The following is a 16080-nucleotide window of genomic DNA, read 5'->3' on the forward strand; positions in this document are numbered from 1 at the left end:
TATGACTGCTAAGGACATTCCAAGAACCACTGTAAAATCTTGCCATCTGAAGACAGTAAACTGGTTTAGGTTGCAGTGGAGTTAGGGGAGGTTCTTCAAGGAAGGACAGACAAGGATCTCCACCCCTTGCTGCAATTATAAATGCACTAGCATTTAAAGAAAGAGTCAGGGAGGAGTTGAAGGGCCAACTCCTTTCCTCTGGAGCTCTCAGTGAGGAATGCTGCAAAGCTGTTAAGCTAATAGGCAATGCATTGTTTCCTCGGAAGATAAATTCTCTCTTTCTTCTGTCTAACAGTAAGAAAAATGTGGGTGAAGTTTCTTCTGGCTATTCTTCTCCTGCATGCAACAGCTGGAAAGGAACCTGAGCCGTAAGAACTACAGTATTATTAGTAGTAGTACTAAGAACTAGTAAGTTTTTGAAGACAAGTCCAGTTGATGCCATTACTTCTACTCTAAATATTAAATACTATGAAACCTCATCTTTCATATTTGGACAATTAAGTTAAACTGGAATGTGAATGACAAGTGAATAGCTCTCGTTTAATACCAAGTAGACCTTTTGCCTATTGCAGAACTTTCATAGAAATGGATGTTCGTGTTCAGGAAGGACAGTAGCAGTAGTAGTAGCAGTATAATTTTAGTAATAAGCTGAAGGGTAAGAGTGATGGGTGCTGGTAGAGTTGTATGGGGAACCCAGGGCTGGGATTGTTGGATGCTGAAAAGGAGGAGTGGCGGGCATCAGGAAGAATGTCCAATATTTATTCCAAACCAATTAATGAGTGTTGAACAATACAAATATTTTGTTTCCTCCTGTTGAGGCTTCACTCTCCACAACAAGATTGATTACTGTGGTGTTTGTATCTTGCAGGCAATATGTCCTAATGGTGCCTGCTGTTCTCCAAAGTGACTCTCCAAGTCAGGTTTGCCTGCAGTTCTTCAACCTCAATCAAACAGTATCTGTCAGAGTCATCCTGGAGTATGGTACCGTTAACAGCACTATTTTTGAGAAAAACACAACAGCAAACAGTGGTCTACAGTGCTTGAACTTCACGGTAAATTAATTTGAATTCAAGTCCCAATGGAAAAGTCAAAGTTGTTGTAATAGCTAATGTAAGAAGTCTACAGGAAATATAAGGAAGGGCAAGAAAGATAGAACAAGGATTAGCAAAGAGAAACAAGCACAGGAAGGAAAAAAACACATTGAATTAAAAAGGAAGTAGAGGAGAGATGTGGTGACAAAAACGGAAAGATTTTTAATTGACAGAAGAAAAGAGAAAGATTCGAGAAAGATGTATCAAGTGATGGGAGTGAGTTAGATTTCTCTTTTTAGCTGTTCAGCCCATAGACAGAAGTGTTCCACAAAGTCTGGGGAAATTGACTTCAAGACTAACATCCTCCCCTTTTTCTGTTTCCTCAGATTCCTCCTGTCATTTCTGTCCCATTGGCTTTCATTTCCTTCACAGCCAAGGGCACAACTTTTGACCTGAAAGAGCGGCGGTCAGTGATGATTTGGAACATGGAGAGCTTTGTCTTTGTGCAGACAGACAAACCCATCTACAAACCAGGACAGAGTGGTGAATATTTATTTAGTTCATAGCACAAGAACATTGTAGAAAACACTGACAGACTATTTCTTTCCAGAGGTCAGCCAAATAGCATAATAGACTGGATCAGCTATATTTTAATTATGGATGAGTACTACCTTAATAAATAGCATGAAGGAAAGAAATTGGTGCCACAGAAGTGTCCCACAAACATAGCCTGGTTATTTCTCAGATTATTTGGTTGGGAGGTGGGAAAATAGATTACATTAAATGCTGAAAACATAATGCTTTTTAAGGATATTTTTGAGGCATTTTTTGTTTTTCATTATGAAGTAATTCATCATTTTCCTTTTAGTTTTCTCTAGTAAAGTAAAAAAATCTGAAATCCTGTAGAAGAGATGAGAACAAAGTGCACTAACAAGAATTAGACTGCATTAGCAAAACAATGTCAGTTTATCTAGCCACCAGCATATTTGAGGCTGTCAAATATGCAAAGCAACAAACTTCACTTTGAGGTGGTATACTAGAGAGAAATAAATTTGTCTACTTAATGCAGACAGACACTAAATTAATTATGCTTCTCACTTGAGAGTGTGTGATCTGCATAGCAGTGCAGCCATTCCTTTTCTCTGAGGTTAAGCAAACTTTCATGTGAAATTATGAGAATACAATGCTGGCAGAAGTGTATTCTGCAAAGTCTCTACAAAGTAGGATTCTTTTGCCTCCAGATGCATTTTATTATCTACATCCTGTGCAAGTTGGGTTGTTAGAAGAACCGATGAAACTAGAAGTGATAACGAGTGGAGAAACTCATGCTCAGCTAAATAAACTGGTTAATTCTAATGCCTTGTTCTTTGTCTTTCCAGTGATGTTTCGTGTCGTTGCTCTGGATTTCAATTTTAAACCTGTTCAAGAGATGGTAGGTGACCTGAAATATCCCTCTGTATTTAAATGGGGAAATATAAGGGAAAATATGTACTATGAATGTTTATCTTATCAGAGGCATTACTAATTCTACGTACTCAATGTTCCTGGATAGCACTAAATCCAGTATGATTGGAATCTGCTCCAGCATCTTCATTTCATCAGTTTTCTTTATGTAATCTTATTGAAGTTGAGCTACTACGTAAGCTGATTGTAATAAGAGATGACTATCACTGTTATTATTATTAGTTAGGTATTTCTCACAATCCTGGGGGGAATAATGATTTGTGTTTGTTCAGACATCTAATCTCTTCTCCCACTTTTTTCCATTCAGTACCCTTTGATTGCAATTCAGGTAAGAGATTTTTTCTCTTTGTTATATATCATGCTTATAAAGATAAAATCTAGAGCACATATGCTTACACTGATGTGCACACGTTTATACACAGTCAAATCTTACTCCTAAGTACACTGGCAGAAATTAACAGAAACTGTAAATTTCCAGGATACTTTCAAGCAAACTTTACTAACACAGAAAACGTATCTACTTTCATCTCAGCAGTCTTAAAAGTCAAACTGTTCTTGTGCCTGACTTTGATCCTACTCGACTCTCATCAGTTTGTTCAACTTGTCTGGAAGTAAATAATTCCATAACTCAAACCTCCTGAAAACTATGAACAAATATAGGCAGCGGTTAAAATTAGTAGCTATAGTGGTGCTGCCATGGCTTTTTGCAGTGGTTTCTAAATAGCAAGCATAGCCCACATCTAGACAATATTCCTGAAAGATTTTGTTATACCTAATCCTTTCGTCTACATTGAATCATAAATATCTGGATCTTCACAGGTTGTTTTTGTTTGTTTATTCGTTTGTTTCAGTCCCTAGTTTAAAGAGTTCAAGGAAATGCTGTGAATGAGTGTTCTTTAACCAGACTAGCATAAAATACCCTTGAGGAAAATGACACCTCACTGGCATCTGAAAAAAAAAGCTAGGCTGCAGGGGAAGCATAAAGGATGGATTTTCTCTCCTTCAACATGAAGCCAGAAAATATATGCTTAGGAGTGGAGAAGAAAAGTATAGTGTAACTTTTTCAGATCTTTGAAGCTAATAAATAGACACAACAAAGGATAGTTTAATCTGAAATCAACAGATGAGAATCTAGCAACATTAATAATATGTACAAGGTATTTGCATTAAATAACTTCCTCAGTTAGTAAAAGCAGCTTGGTCTATTTGCTTCATTTTTTCTGGTTTTGTTAGCTAATTGCAGAAGATTTCAAATGCAAACAAACTGTGGATTTGTATTTTTCCCCTCAGGATCCACAAAGCAATAGGATCTTTCAGTGGCAAAATGTGACATCAGACATTAACATTGTCCAGATTGAATTCCCACTAGCTGAAGAGCCTATACTAGGAAACTACAAAATTATTGTAACAAAGAAGTCAGGAGAGAAAACAAATCACTCATTCCTTGTGGAGGAATACGGTAAATGTTACCTTCTGGTTTTAAATCAGAGTAGAAAACATGAATAGAGATAAATCTTCATCAAGTAATCCTTTTGATTGGTAACACTTCAAACAGCTCTCTAGGAAATATAACACCATACAGCTGTCATTAAAAACTGGAGAGAAAAAGAAGAAAAAAGACAGAGAAAAAAGATTAACCATTTTGCACAGATTCAGCTGGGAAAAGAATCTGCATAACAGATCAATGAACTGATGGAAAAATCCACTGTGACTATGTAACCTTCTTTCAGCCTGGTCCATCAGCTTTCCTGGCCAAAGCTGGGCAGTGCTTCTAGACATCACAGAATTCATCATTCATAAGTTTTGACTTTTCTTCAAAGCTTTCAAAAAACAGCTACATTAGTCTTCACGTGTCATATCGCTTCTGAGGCATACTGACACCCCAGTTTTGAGCTGGCATTCCATCTCTGACTAAAGATATAACCTCATTCTCTATTTTATCTCAACCTGTAAGTTGACAATAATGCCAATGTTGGTTTGTTGTTGTTTGTTGTAGTGCTGCCAAAATTTGATGTTACATTCACTGCACCAGAAAGTCTTACAGTCATGGATTCAGAATTGACAGTGAAAATCTGCGCAGTGTAAGTACCAAGTGCAGGATATGGTTGGCTTCCTAGGCTGTGAGCATGCACTGCTGGCTCATGTCCAGCTTGCCATTCACCCATACTCCTAAGTCCTTTTCAGCAGTGTTGTTCTCCATTCTTTCATTCCCCAGCTTGTACTGATAGTGGGGATTGCCATGACCCAGGTACAAGATCTCATAATTTATTATAGAAGGCTGAAGTCTTGAACCACTTGCAGTTACGAGAAGCTTCATTTTGATCTCAATGAGTCTAGGACTTCACTCTAAGATAAACAGTGGAGAAAACAGTCATAATTTAGTAGTAATTTTTGACCACCAATCTTATAGATGTATTTATTTTTACATTTACGGCATAGCTTTGGTTTGTGAGTGAAGTAAAACTTACCAGTTTTTCAACTTCACATTTGTATTACCCTTCTGGAAGGAGAATTAGGAAAATGCCTGTGAAATTACTCCAGTCCCTGGCTTGCCAGGTCACTGGTCATCCTGGGTCTATTCCTGAACAGGTTAATTTAAGTCAGTTTTTCAAGCATCGTCTCATAGACCTATTTCTTCTTCTCCCAGGTACACCTACGGCCAGCCTGTTGAGGGGAAAGTCCAGCTCAGTGTGTGCAGGGATTTTGATTCATATGGGAGGTGCAAGAAAAGCCCAGTTTGTCAATCATTTACCAAAGATGTATGATGCATAATTATTGTTCTTTATGCTTGCTCTCTCCTCAGTGCTACTGCATCTCTTCCTTTGCTGGCTGCACTTTTTTTTTCTTTCATTGTTGCTTTACTCTATTCATCTATTTGCTTCCAGGAACTCAGAGCATTTAATTATCTTCTTGGTTTTAGGCCTGATGAAGTACAGACATGTTCTTTCTCAGTTTCCCACCTGAAATGTGCATAATGATCCTGTCCTGTATAATAATTTTAAAAGTAATGAGAGAATACTCCCTTTTGAAAGCTTTGGAAAATTTTCCTCTTGACAGCAGAGAACTGATAAAATTCAGTAAACAATTTTTGCCCATTTTCACTCTGCTGTGGAAGGCCTGTCATTTATCAGGTAGAATAAGTGATCTGTGGATGTAGGAAGTATACAGACCCAAGAACTTTACTTTCATTTGTCTCACTGATTAAATATCATTGTAAGCAGAGATGATCTGTGTTCATTCAATACTATGCAACACTGTGTTTCTAAGACAGTGTACTAAGAAATTAAAAAGTAATGGAAAGAAAAGAGAACATGCAATGTGCTCATGATTGATTCTGGATGCATCAGTATTCTCCCAGACTCCCCAGAGTCAAGAGCTGCCTGACAGGGAGAGTAAGATAGAACAACTATTTGCAAGAGTTTCTTGGTCTCCTCTCCTGTCAAAACTGATGGGAGTGTCATTCATCTTCCACTGTTTCCAGGCAATGCTGGACACTTCATAAGACAGAAAAAATGGGAGTTTGATGGACTTATGAATGCAGCATGCTGTCCTGGATCATAGGTGTAAGGCAATGTCACAAGAAGCATCTGCACAAGACTTCAGTAATGGTTAAAGACATCAGTAAATAAAGGTCTTGTATATTACCAATATCTTTTGTAAGCTGTGATTCTTGTAACAGGATTAGTTTTCTTCACTTTCCAGCTGGATACAGATGGCTGCCTCTCCCAAGTTCTCAGCTCCAAGGTTTTTGAACTAAATCGCATTGGTTACAAGAGGAATCTTGATGTGAAAGCCACTGTCACGGAGAAAGGAACAGGTAATCCCTTCTACACAACCAGAAACAACAATAGTGGTATGATCAAAAAAGAAAGGAAGGAGTATTCAACTCTTGTTTTCTGAGCACAAAGATATATTTTTGAAGAAGAATGTCCATTTTTATAAGCATATTTCCATGCAAATGTTAAGTCTGATGAAGATACAAGATGCAAGACAAAGTGTATTTTCCTTTGACTCTGGGTATGTCTTACAGGTCTGCAGCTTACAGCTACTCAGTCTATTTCCATAACTCAAGTGATGAGCAGTTTACAGTTTGAGAATGTGGATCATCACTACAGAAGAGGAATTCCTTATTTTGGACAGGTAAATGAGAGCATGAAGAGATTGTACTGAAGATGACTGAGAGTAAATAACAAGATAACAGTGATGGGAAAGATTGGGAAATTATTTTGGGGAACTGTTTTCTCCATAAGCTTCTTTCTTTACATACACAATGCCCTATCAGTACTTCTGAATACAGATGAGTATAAGATTGTCTGGGTTTGTGTCTGCCAGAAATACTTTGGATCAAAACAATCCATTAATCAGCATATTTCTAGCTTGTATTTTCAACTTGATGTAAATCACTGCTTCTCTCTTCAGAAGCGACAAATAAAAATGGAGAAAAAAAAAAAAAAGAAGTAAAAATACTGGGATATGGTGGGAGCCAGAGTGAAAGAAATTTTACATAAGAAAAAAAAAGAAAGGAATTAACAACAGTTTCTGCTTCTAAAAGCCTTTTCATTATTTTATGTTTAATGACAAATCCCACATCACTCTCAGTGATTGAAAGGGTAGATATAAATCTATCTTTCTTCCACTTACATCCAGTTCAGATTTTTTATTTTCAATGAGGAAAGGCTTAGGGGTCATTTTATCAGTGGCACTGAAAGGAAGGAAGTGATTGTTCTTTAAGGAATTTTTCTCCTCTAGTAGATGTTCATATGACTTTCTCATTTGTTCTCCACTCCCACCCCATTCTTCACAGTGCTGTGCATCTCCCTTACAATTACTTACCAGAGGAGAGTGGCTCAACACGCTCCCTGGTGCGATGTGCCACAATCAATTCATGAAATACACACATTTCCCCACATGCTAAATGTTGAATGTAGAAAGACATATGGTAGGAGGCTGGGATGTCTCCATCTCAGAATCTCAGAGACAAAATTCTTTTCAATTACAATCATTTGGCATTTTCTTTGCTTCTGTGGAAGAAAAAAAAAAAAACAAAAAAAAAAAACAAAAAATGTAGAACTTAAGATCAATGCAGCTGCCATAAAAAAACTTTCTCAAAGTGCATCCCTTCCTGATCCTGTACTTGTTTCATCTCATGCCATTTGCAATTCTCCCCCAGCACTATGAAATATCTTTTTTTCTATGTTATATGCCTTCACTTTTGTTGCATTCAGTTCACTGAAGGCAACGTTTATCTAAATGACTTTTAGTTTGCTATTTGCTTGTATACTTCAGAGGTAATTTCTCTTCGCTCCATATCTGGACAGTAAGAGTAGTCAGTGTATTTAATATATCGTTACTCCTTCTGTTCTTTTTTGTTGTTGTTGTTGCTTGTTTGCTTTTAATACAAATGAATGCTCATTTCAAGCAACCTAAAATTTATTGAATTGTTTCTGACACCTCTTATTTCTTTGTTTAATACTTTGTTTAATATGTTTAATAATTTCTTTGTTTAATAAGTAGAACAGATAGTGGAGAAAAAATGAGAAAAATTTTCAGATCAAAGATATGAAGAAAAAGTCTTCAGACTTGGAAAGTAACAGCATCAGAGACTAAGAAAGGAAAAAGCAGAGAAAAGTAATTGTATATTTAAACTGGAAATGTATAGTCAGGAAGGAGTGATTGTTAAAGAGATGAGACTTAAGAAATTCTTGCTTCTCATTCAGTGATGCAACAGCTGCTGAGGAAGCTCCTTTTGCATGCATTTGGTAGCAGCCTAGCAGCCAGACAGTGAAGATAAACATTTTTCTAAAGTATTAATTGGAAGGGAGGAGAAAAAGCTATTCTGTTCTGTGGAGAAAGAATGGCTGTAAGTTATGCATATCTATTCACAGATATATAACAATATAAACATATTTGTCATTTTCTTCTCCTATAGATCAAGCTGGTAGACAAAGACAACTCTCCTATTTCCAATAAAGTTATCCAGCTATTTGTTAATAACAAGAATACAAACAACTTCACCACTGATGTTAATGGTATTGCTTCGTTTAGCATTGACACATCCAAAATGTTTGATCCTGAGCTTAGTCTGAAAGTGAGTACAGAACAAGATGGGAGGGGAGGGAAGGAGAGGGATAGGATGGCAGAGAGGGTGAGGGAGATGGAAACGGAGACAGAGAAAACTGATCTTAAACTGAACTCCAAAAGATGGGATGAGGTTTGAATTCTGGTAATAAAATGTGATTTGTCTTACTTCATGTTCTAGAGTTCTCAAAAAAAAAAAAAGCCATAAAAGAAGTGAGGAAAGTACCTGAGTTGTTGCAATGCAATGTCTTGCTGCAAGGCTGTAAGATCATTGTGCTACTTCTTCCTTACCTGTTTGGGTTTACATGTGATTCTTAAATTTGTGGATTCTGTGAAATAATCTTTCTGATGTACGTGACAACAATTTCCCTAGTGAGCTATGTTTGTTTTCCTTTTCTTCCCTTCTACCTCTCCTAATCAGGCAATATACAAAACCAGTGACCAGTGCCATTCTGAAGGCTGGATAGAGCCTTCCTACCCAGATGCATCTCTCTCTGTCCAGCGCTTGTACTCCTGGACTAGCAGTTTTGTGAGGATTGACCCACTGTGGAAAGACATGAGCTGTGGGCAGAAGAGGATGATCACTGTGTACTATATCTTGAACACAGAAGGATATGAGAATACCAGTATCGTGAACTTCTACTATGTGGTGAGTATAGGTTTACTGCAGTTCCACTGAAAGGGCTTTACCAGGAATTTATTTGGCAGTCCACCTCCAGCAGTTATGGTAGTGAGCTCTTTTGGTTTCTGGAAGCCACTTCAATGACCAGTAACCTAAGATCAGAAACAGCACCAAGCTGACTTAGAAAAACTACTTAATCGGGCAAAATAATCTAGATATCTGGCCAGGTTACTTAATTTTATAGCAAGTAGCCACCTTTAACCATTTTTATACTGTCTTAGGCCATGGTTCATTTCCCTTCTGTCCAATAAACTCTTTTTCCTTGCCCTAGTCCCTTCCATCATTTTTTTCTTCTGCTTTCTGGCCAGTGGCAGCAGCAGTGGCAGCATCTAGCATGCCTTATGGCTGATATTTAAACATCTGAAGCCATGCCAATGTGCATGTATCAATTGTCATGTTGATGCATGTTGAATTTGATTGTCACTTTCTTCTTCCAACCTTTAATAATCCATAAATGTATTGCTGTTCTCTTTACAGGGTATGGCAAAAGGCAAGATTGTCCTCACAGGGGAAATTGAAGTTAATATCCAGGCTGGTAAGTTAAGTTGTCATCATCACGTTTCTGCATTTAAGAAATAAATGGGTAAACTGGAGAACTGGGGAACAAGACAACATTTTTTGGATGTGCACAGCAGCTATGGAATGGCTGTATCCCTTTTCACCAATGCATGTGTGCATGATTCTATCACTACCACTAAGAGCAAAATAAAATCAGGTGTAGTTCAGAAACCAGTGTCAGGTGAGTCAAGAATCAGTGTCATGTAAAGATCTTCCCAAAGGATTAGGGAGGGAATGCAGTGTCTGGTCTGGGGGGGCTGTCTGGCCACATGTTCAAACTCACAGTAAATCTGAAGGCATCTGGATCTAAACTCTGACATGTCACCTCCTGGCCAGTGTCCGTTACTCCAGGATTTTTCAGTTTATAGTCCAACTGCAGATTGTTCCATGGACTGGTACAGACGCATGTCTGTCTATATGGTAGCTACAAGAGCAGACCTTCATGTTTGTCTCTGTATTAGTCTCTTCTTCTCAAATAACAGATCAAAACGGCACTTTCATGATTCCTCTTGTGGTCAGTGAGAAAATGGCTCCAGCCCTTCGGTTGCTTGTATATATGTTACACCCTGCCAAGGAGCTGGTAGCAGACAGTGTCCGACTTCCAATCGAGAAGTGCTTCAAAAACAAGGTGAGAAGTGCTAAGAATTTGGCTGTTGCCAAATAAATACAAATCCTTTGTGCACACATTTATTTCTTCTTCATTTTTCTTTTTTTCTCTTTGGCCTTGTATTTTTTCTTTACCTCCACCTATCCTCATTGCCAAAAGGTAAATCCTCTAAAATTAAAATCTACTTTTCTGAAAACACACTACTCTCAAATTCTACCAGCTTCTCTAAAACTATACTAGTGTCCTATATAGTTTGGAGTGCCTGTTTTTTAACCATAAATACGTGTTTTAGTCTTACTCCACTTTACAGTGTAATCTAATTTTTTACACTTTTTCTGATGAATAAAAATGCAGTTTATGCTTACCACAATTAAATACACAGGTTGCTCCAAAAGTAATGTCTCCTATTTATTTCTATGGAAACTACAACAGATTCAAAGAGCACAATAACATGGTCTGACATAACAATAATATTCTCAGCTACAAAATATAGTCACCACCACTAATTATGCATTTTCACCAGCAAAGAACAAAATCCTGCATGCCACACTCATTAAAATATGCACGGTCATCTGGAACCTGGTTTGTCTTTCATGTCATTTCAGCTACTGCTGAAATGCACCATCCACTGCTTCACTGTGCTAACAACCAATCTTCAGTCTCCATAAACATTCAAGTAAGTATTGATGAATGTCAGTGGGTGCAATTATTTCACCTGGAGGAATTCAGTGATTCACAATTGGTTCATATGCACTTCCACATCAAATGCCACTTTGTTGGACTGCCACTCCACTGCCATCTGTCACATGGCAACAAAATGTAACAAAATACTGGTGGGAACATTCAGCCTCTACTGCCATACCACCTACATCTGCTTCTGAGGTTGTGAGTCAACATAATAAAATAAGAGACATTACTTTCAGGGCAGCCCTCATACGTACAGGAGAAAAAGGTTTTTTTTTTTATTTCCTTTTTTTTTTTTTTTTTTTGGTCCCTCCTTTTAGCAAAACCTGGACACTGATTCGTAATTTTGAATTGAGATTTCAATTTTAAGGTTTTTCTTATCTTTTGTTCTTGAAAGCTAAAAGATATTCAAACATGAAACAAACGATCAAGAAGATAAAACAAGTGGGTCTAAGCAAAAGTTTTCATTTATCTCGTGATCTCTAACTACTACTTTTTCCCTCTTATCTAAAACAAGTATCAAGTTCTTTTTTTTGCTTTGAAAAAATTCAAAACAAAATTATTTGCACTGTGATTTTTAAGGCAGTACAAACATGTAGTAAAAATATGATTTGCTCATTGTAGTTCTTATCACATGCAGTCAAGCATTATAATAAGATTTTGTTTGACATAAGCAGTAGCAGAATCGCATTTTATTTTAAATAACTTCAGGTAGGCCTCATTTAAGTTACCACAATGTAGGAATCTAAGTGTGCTTATTGCCTAAGCCTCCATCATAGCTGAGGCTTGGTTAACAGAGGCAGTAGAGACCAACACCCTCTAGTAAGACCCACGGTGCTTCAACAGAAGAACCTTACATTATTCTTCTCAACATCCAGAGAAGCCTTAAGCAGTAAGGATTAGCCACACCAACATGTGTTTGATAAATTTCAGGTCCAGTTGCAATTCTCTGAAAAGCAGATGCTCACCACTTCCAATGTCAGTTTAGAGATTGAAGCTGCTGCTAATTCTTTCTGTGCTGTGAGGGCAGTGGATAAAAGCGTGCTGCTTCTGAAGACTGAGACAGAGTTGTCTGCAGAAACAGTAAGTTACCCAAACAAGTACATTTTCTCCTTCCTTGCAATATTGTTTTATTCTCTATTACAGTTTCTTCACTAGAGATTGTTAGCATGTATTGGACATCCCCCAGTATTTACATGCGCTGGTCATAATAATATGTACATAATACGCAGACTTCATTTCTTAGCAGTCAGATGTCCTGTAAAGGACCTAGGATTTGATTTAAGCAGTGACTCTTGGACTTGCATAGTCATTTGGGAAGCTTCAGGAGACGATCACAAGTCAATAAGCACTCCACACGGAGACAGCTTTATCCTGGGTACTGTACCCTCTGAAAGATGCAGGACAAGAAAAGACTTGAGAAAGAGTAAAATTCCAAATTGAAGGTGGAAGCCTCAGCTTACTTTGCAGGTAGCAGTCCCATGATCCTTATGATCTGTAAGAACCACAGAACCTCACATAGAATACCCACATTTGGAAGGGGCCTCTGTGAAGTTTATCCAGTCCAACACATTTCTCAAACAGGATCACCTACAGCTGGTTGCCTAGGACCACATACAGATGACTTTTGAATGTTTCCAAGAAGAGAACTCCACAGCTTCTCTGGGCAACCTGTCCCAGTGCTCCATTACGAGCACACTTCAAAATTGCTTCCTGATGTAGAGAGGGAACAACTTGTATTCCAATTTGTGCCCATTGCTTCTTGTCATAGCAATAGGCACTGCTAAAAAGATCCTGTCTCTGTCCTCATTGCACCCTCATTTCAGGTAATTATTTACATTAATGTGATATCTCTGAGTCTATTCTTCCCTGGACTAAACAGTCCTAGCTGTGAAATGCTCATCTTTGTGATAGTTTGTTGCAGTCTCTCCAGCAGCTCTTCCATCTCTCTTGTACTGAGGAGCCCACATTTAGTTCCAGCATACCAGGTGTGGCCTCTCCAGTGCTGAGTGGAGGGAAAGAGTCACCTCCCTCAACCTGCTGGATACTATCCTCCTAATGTTGCCCAGGAAACAATGGGAATTTGCACATTTGTTGACTCTTGTCCATCAGGACTCCAGATCCTTCTCTGAAAAGCTGCTTTCCAGCTGATTGACCCTATGCATATATTGATGCTTGGAATTATTCTTCCCCAGGGACAGGACTTTGCACTTCTCCTTTTTTCAGGTTCATTACTCTCCTGCAGCGCTGTTTCTCTGGCCTGCAGATATTCCTCTGGATGGCATCAAACTAGTGGAGGGCACACTCCCATCATCAGATTATTAATGAAGATATTAAACAGGGCTGGATCCAGTATTGACCTCTGGGGTACACATTAGTTACTGTTCTTTGTTCTCACCAGTGATCACCACCTTCTGGGCCTGGCTGTTGAAGAGTTTTCAGTTCAAGTAACAGAGCATGATTTCAAACAGGCAAGCATCTCAGCGCTGGTAATTGCCAGCACATGACTATATAATCAAAATCAATCTTTGTGTTTCCTTCCCTCACAGATATACAACTTGCATCCTATTCAAGACCTACAAGGCTATATATTCAATGGGTTCAATCTAGAAGATGATCCGCAAGACCCCTGCATCTCACCTGATAACATCTTTCACAAAGGCTTGTATTACAGACCTCTAACTTCTGGATTAGGCCCAGATGTATATCAGTTCCTCAGGGTAAATATCCTACACATAATTTAAATCTGTTGAAGTGAGTTTCTACTTTCTGTTGCATTTGATGATCTTTAGGGTCTTTTCCAACCTTGGCAATTCTATGATTCTATGGTTCTACTTATGTAGTAGCTTTACAATTTTTGCAATGCTCTTAGCAGAACTCATACGTGGAAAATTCTCTGAATTGACATCCATTCTCAATTGATTCTGATTCTGACTCTGTGATTTTCCATTGTGCCCAGAACTCCCAAAAGTCTGCATATAAGTCTTTGGGCTTTTATGTGGTGGAAAGGTAGTAATGGGAAGAGGGAGGAATAAAATAAACCTCAGCTGCAATATGGTTATGGCTGACACCAAAATGTATTTTTCACAGGATATGGGCATGAAATTTTTTACCAACTCAAAGATTCGTCAACCAGTTGTGTGTACTAGTGGAACAGGAAGACCTCCATCATATTTCTTGAATGCAGGATTCACAGCTTCTACGCACCACATCAAATTATCAGGTAGTATAGGGGATAGGTAAGCGATTTTATTTTTCTCTTAAAAAAATAGGATTTTTTTTTTTGAACAGACGTGGACAGTCCTCACAAATCTCCTTTGTCAGTGTTCAGCATTCAGAACTGTTCTTTTGAATACTATGGCTCAGAATGAGATGGCTTACTATAACAAGTACCCAAAAAACCCTTTCAGGCCTACACTTCTGATTCATATCCAGTTTAATACTGGGAAGCGTTGGCAAATGGGAGAGTGTCAAACAAAAGTGACACTGTTGACAGTGATTCCTTTCTTTCCAGAGGTTACTGAAGAGACAGTGCATCAGTGTGGCCATCACACAGATTTGAGAGCCAAGTGTTCTGAATCCTAGGTCTTATGCTCATGTTTGGAGACCAGGAGCAGTTCAATAAATGCTTTCTTTTCTTAGTAATGTAAGGTTATACCAAATTCATGAACACATTAGTGACACTAATAAATACTTGGGTGGAAATACTGCTAGTTTCCAGTAGAAAGTGGGTGAACACTAATTATTGTTTGTACTTGCTCATGCAAATCAAAGCTTGTCCTTTCTGGGAGTCTTTACTACATGAATGAGGACTAATTAAATTCCCACTGTCTCTTAACAGCTGAAGTAGCTAGAGAAGAACATGTGAAGAGACACATCCTTGACACTGTTAGGGAATTCTTCCCTGAAACTTGGATTTGGGATATTGTCCTAATAAAGTGAGTACTGCTGCTTCTCTCTCTTTGCTGTACTTTAAAAGTTACTAAATGTCCATATATTCTCCTGCATTATTGTAACTTCTTGCCACCTCTTCTTACTATTTGACATGGAAGAACCATGTTTTTCAGTCTTCTTCTGACCATCCACCCTCCCTACAATATTAACCAAAACACCTATTTCCACAATATGTATACTATGAGTCATACTCCCCATGAAGAGAAACCTCTGTTTCTCAAAACATTGGTCTGCAAAGCAAGGAATCTGAGTTTTCTTTCCAAAGCCAGGGAAATGATGGGCAGAAGAACTTCCACACTGACTTCTCTGAGAAGACTTGGATGGTAAGTTCTGTGAGGGCTTGGATGTGGGATTTCTACAAACAGAACAGTGATAGCATTCATCCTGAAAACTTAGAGTTTCTACAGAAAACTAAGTTATATGAAAATTCATCTGTCCAAACCCATTCTTTGTACATTCCCACCAGCTCTACTGGAAAAGCTAGTGTCTCATACACCATCCCTGACACTGTCACTGAATGGAAGGCCAGTGCCTTCTGTGTGGAAGAATTGGCTGGATTTGGTATATCTGTACCTGCTACCCTGACAGCCTTCCAGCCTTTCTTTGTGGACTTCACCTTGCCATACTCCATCATTCATGGAGAAGATTTCCTGCTTAGAGCCAATGTCTTTAACTACCTCAATCACTGTATTAAGGTACGTACATCTGCCCACGCTTTTAATCCCTATCCCGCCTCCAAGCATTCTGCAGGCTTTGTAATCTGGAAAAACAAGCAAACAGACAGACAAACAATCAAACAAAAAAAAGTATCAAAATGATGGATGCAAATGACTGGATCTGTCTCTGCTTGATTGAGGCACTGCTCCTTCTATCTAATGATAGACTGAATTTGTCCTACACCACTACAAAACCGGAGGAGATCTACGTGAACTATGTCTAGGATGTTTGTACAAATACCTGTCTTCTGAGACCTAAGAAGAAAGGGAACAGTGCTTTGTGGAGTATCATTCACTTTTCAATGT

The 16080-nt window shown here is 38.3% G+C and overlaps 1 protein-coding gene across 1 annotated transcript in view; it reads left to right on the top strand.

Annotated features, from left to right (window-relative positions):
- Window positions 1–246: 246 nt before the first annotated feature.
- LOC306945749 (ovostatin-like) overlaps window positions 247–16080 on the top strand; it is a gene marked incomplete at both ends in the record, with an annotated part of 35256 nt that continues 19422 nt past the window's right edge. The window contains 20 exon segments of the mRNA XM_079534549.1: window positions 247–267; window positions 271–368; window positions 869–1052; window positions 1418–1574; window positions 2411–2463; window positions 2803–2823; window positions 3786–3954; window positions 4492–4576; window positions 5143–5254; window positions 6198–6312; window positions 6526–6635; window positions 8425–8583; window positions 8995–9222; window positions 9733–9790; window positions 10296–10441; window positions 12038–12187; window positions 13654–13824; window positions 14195–14327; window positions 14946–15042; window positions 15525–15753. Of these exon segments, the coding sequence (XP_079390675.1) occupies window positions 247–267; window positions 271–368; window positions 869–1052; window positions 1418–1574; window positions 2411–2463; window positions 2803–2823; window positions 3786–3954; window positions 4492–4576; window positions 5143–5254; window positions 6198–6312; window positions 6526–6635; window positions 8425–8583; window positions 8995–9222; window positions 9733–9790; window positions 10296–10441; window positions 12038–12187; window positions 13654–13824; window positions 14195–14327; window positions 14946–15042; window positions 15525–15753 (2496 nt within the window).

This window comes from Tetrao urogallus (genome assembly GCF_951394365.1).
Source record: "Tetrao urogallus genome assembly, chromosome: 1".
Lineage (NCBI taxonomy): Eukaryota > Metazoa > Chordata > Aves > Galliformes > Phasianidae > Tetrao > Tetrao urogallus.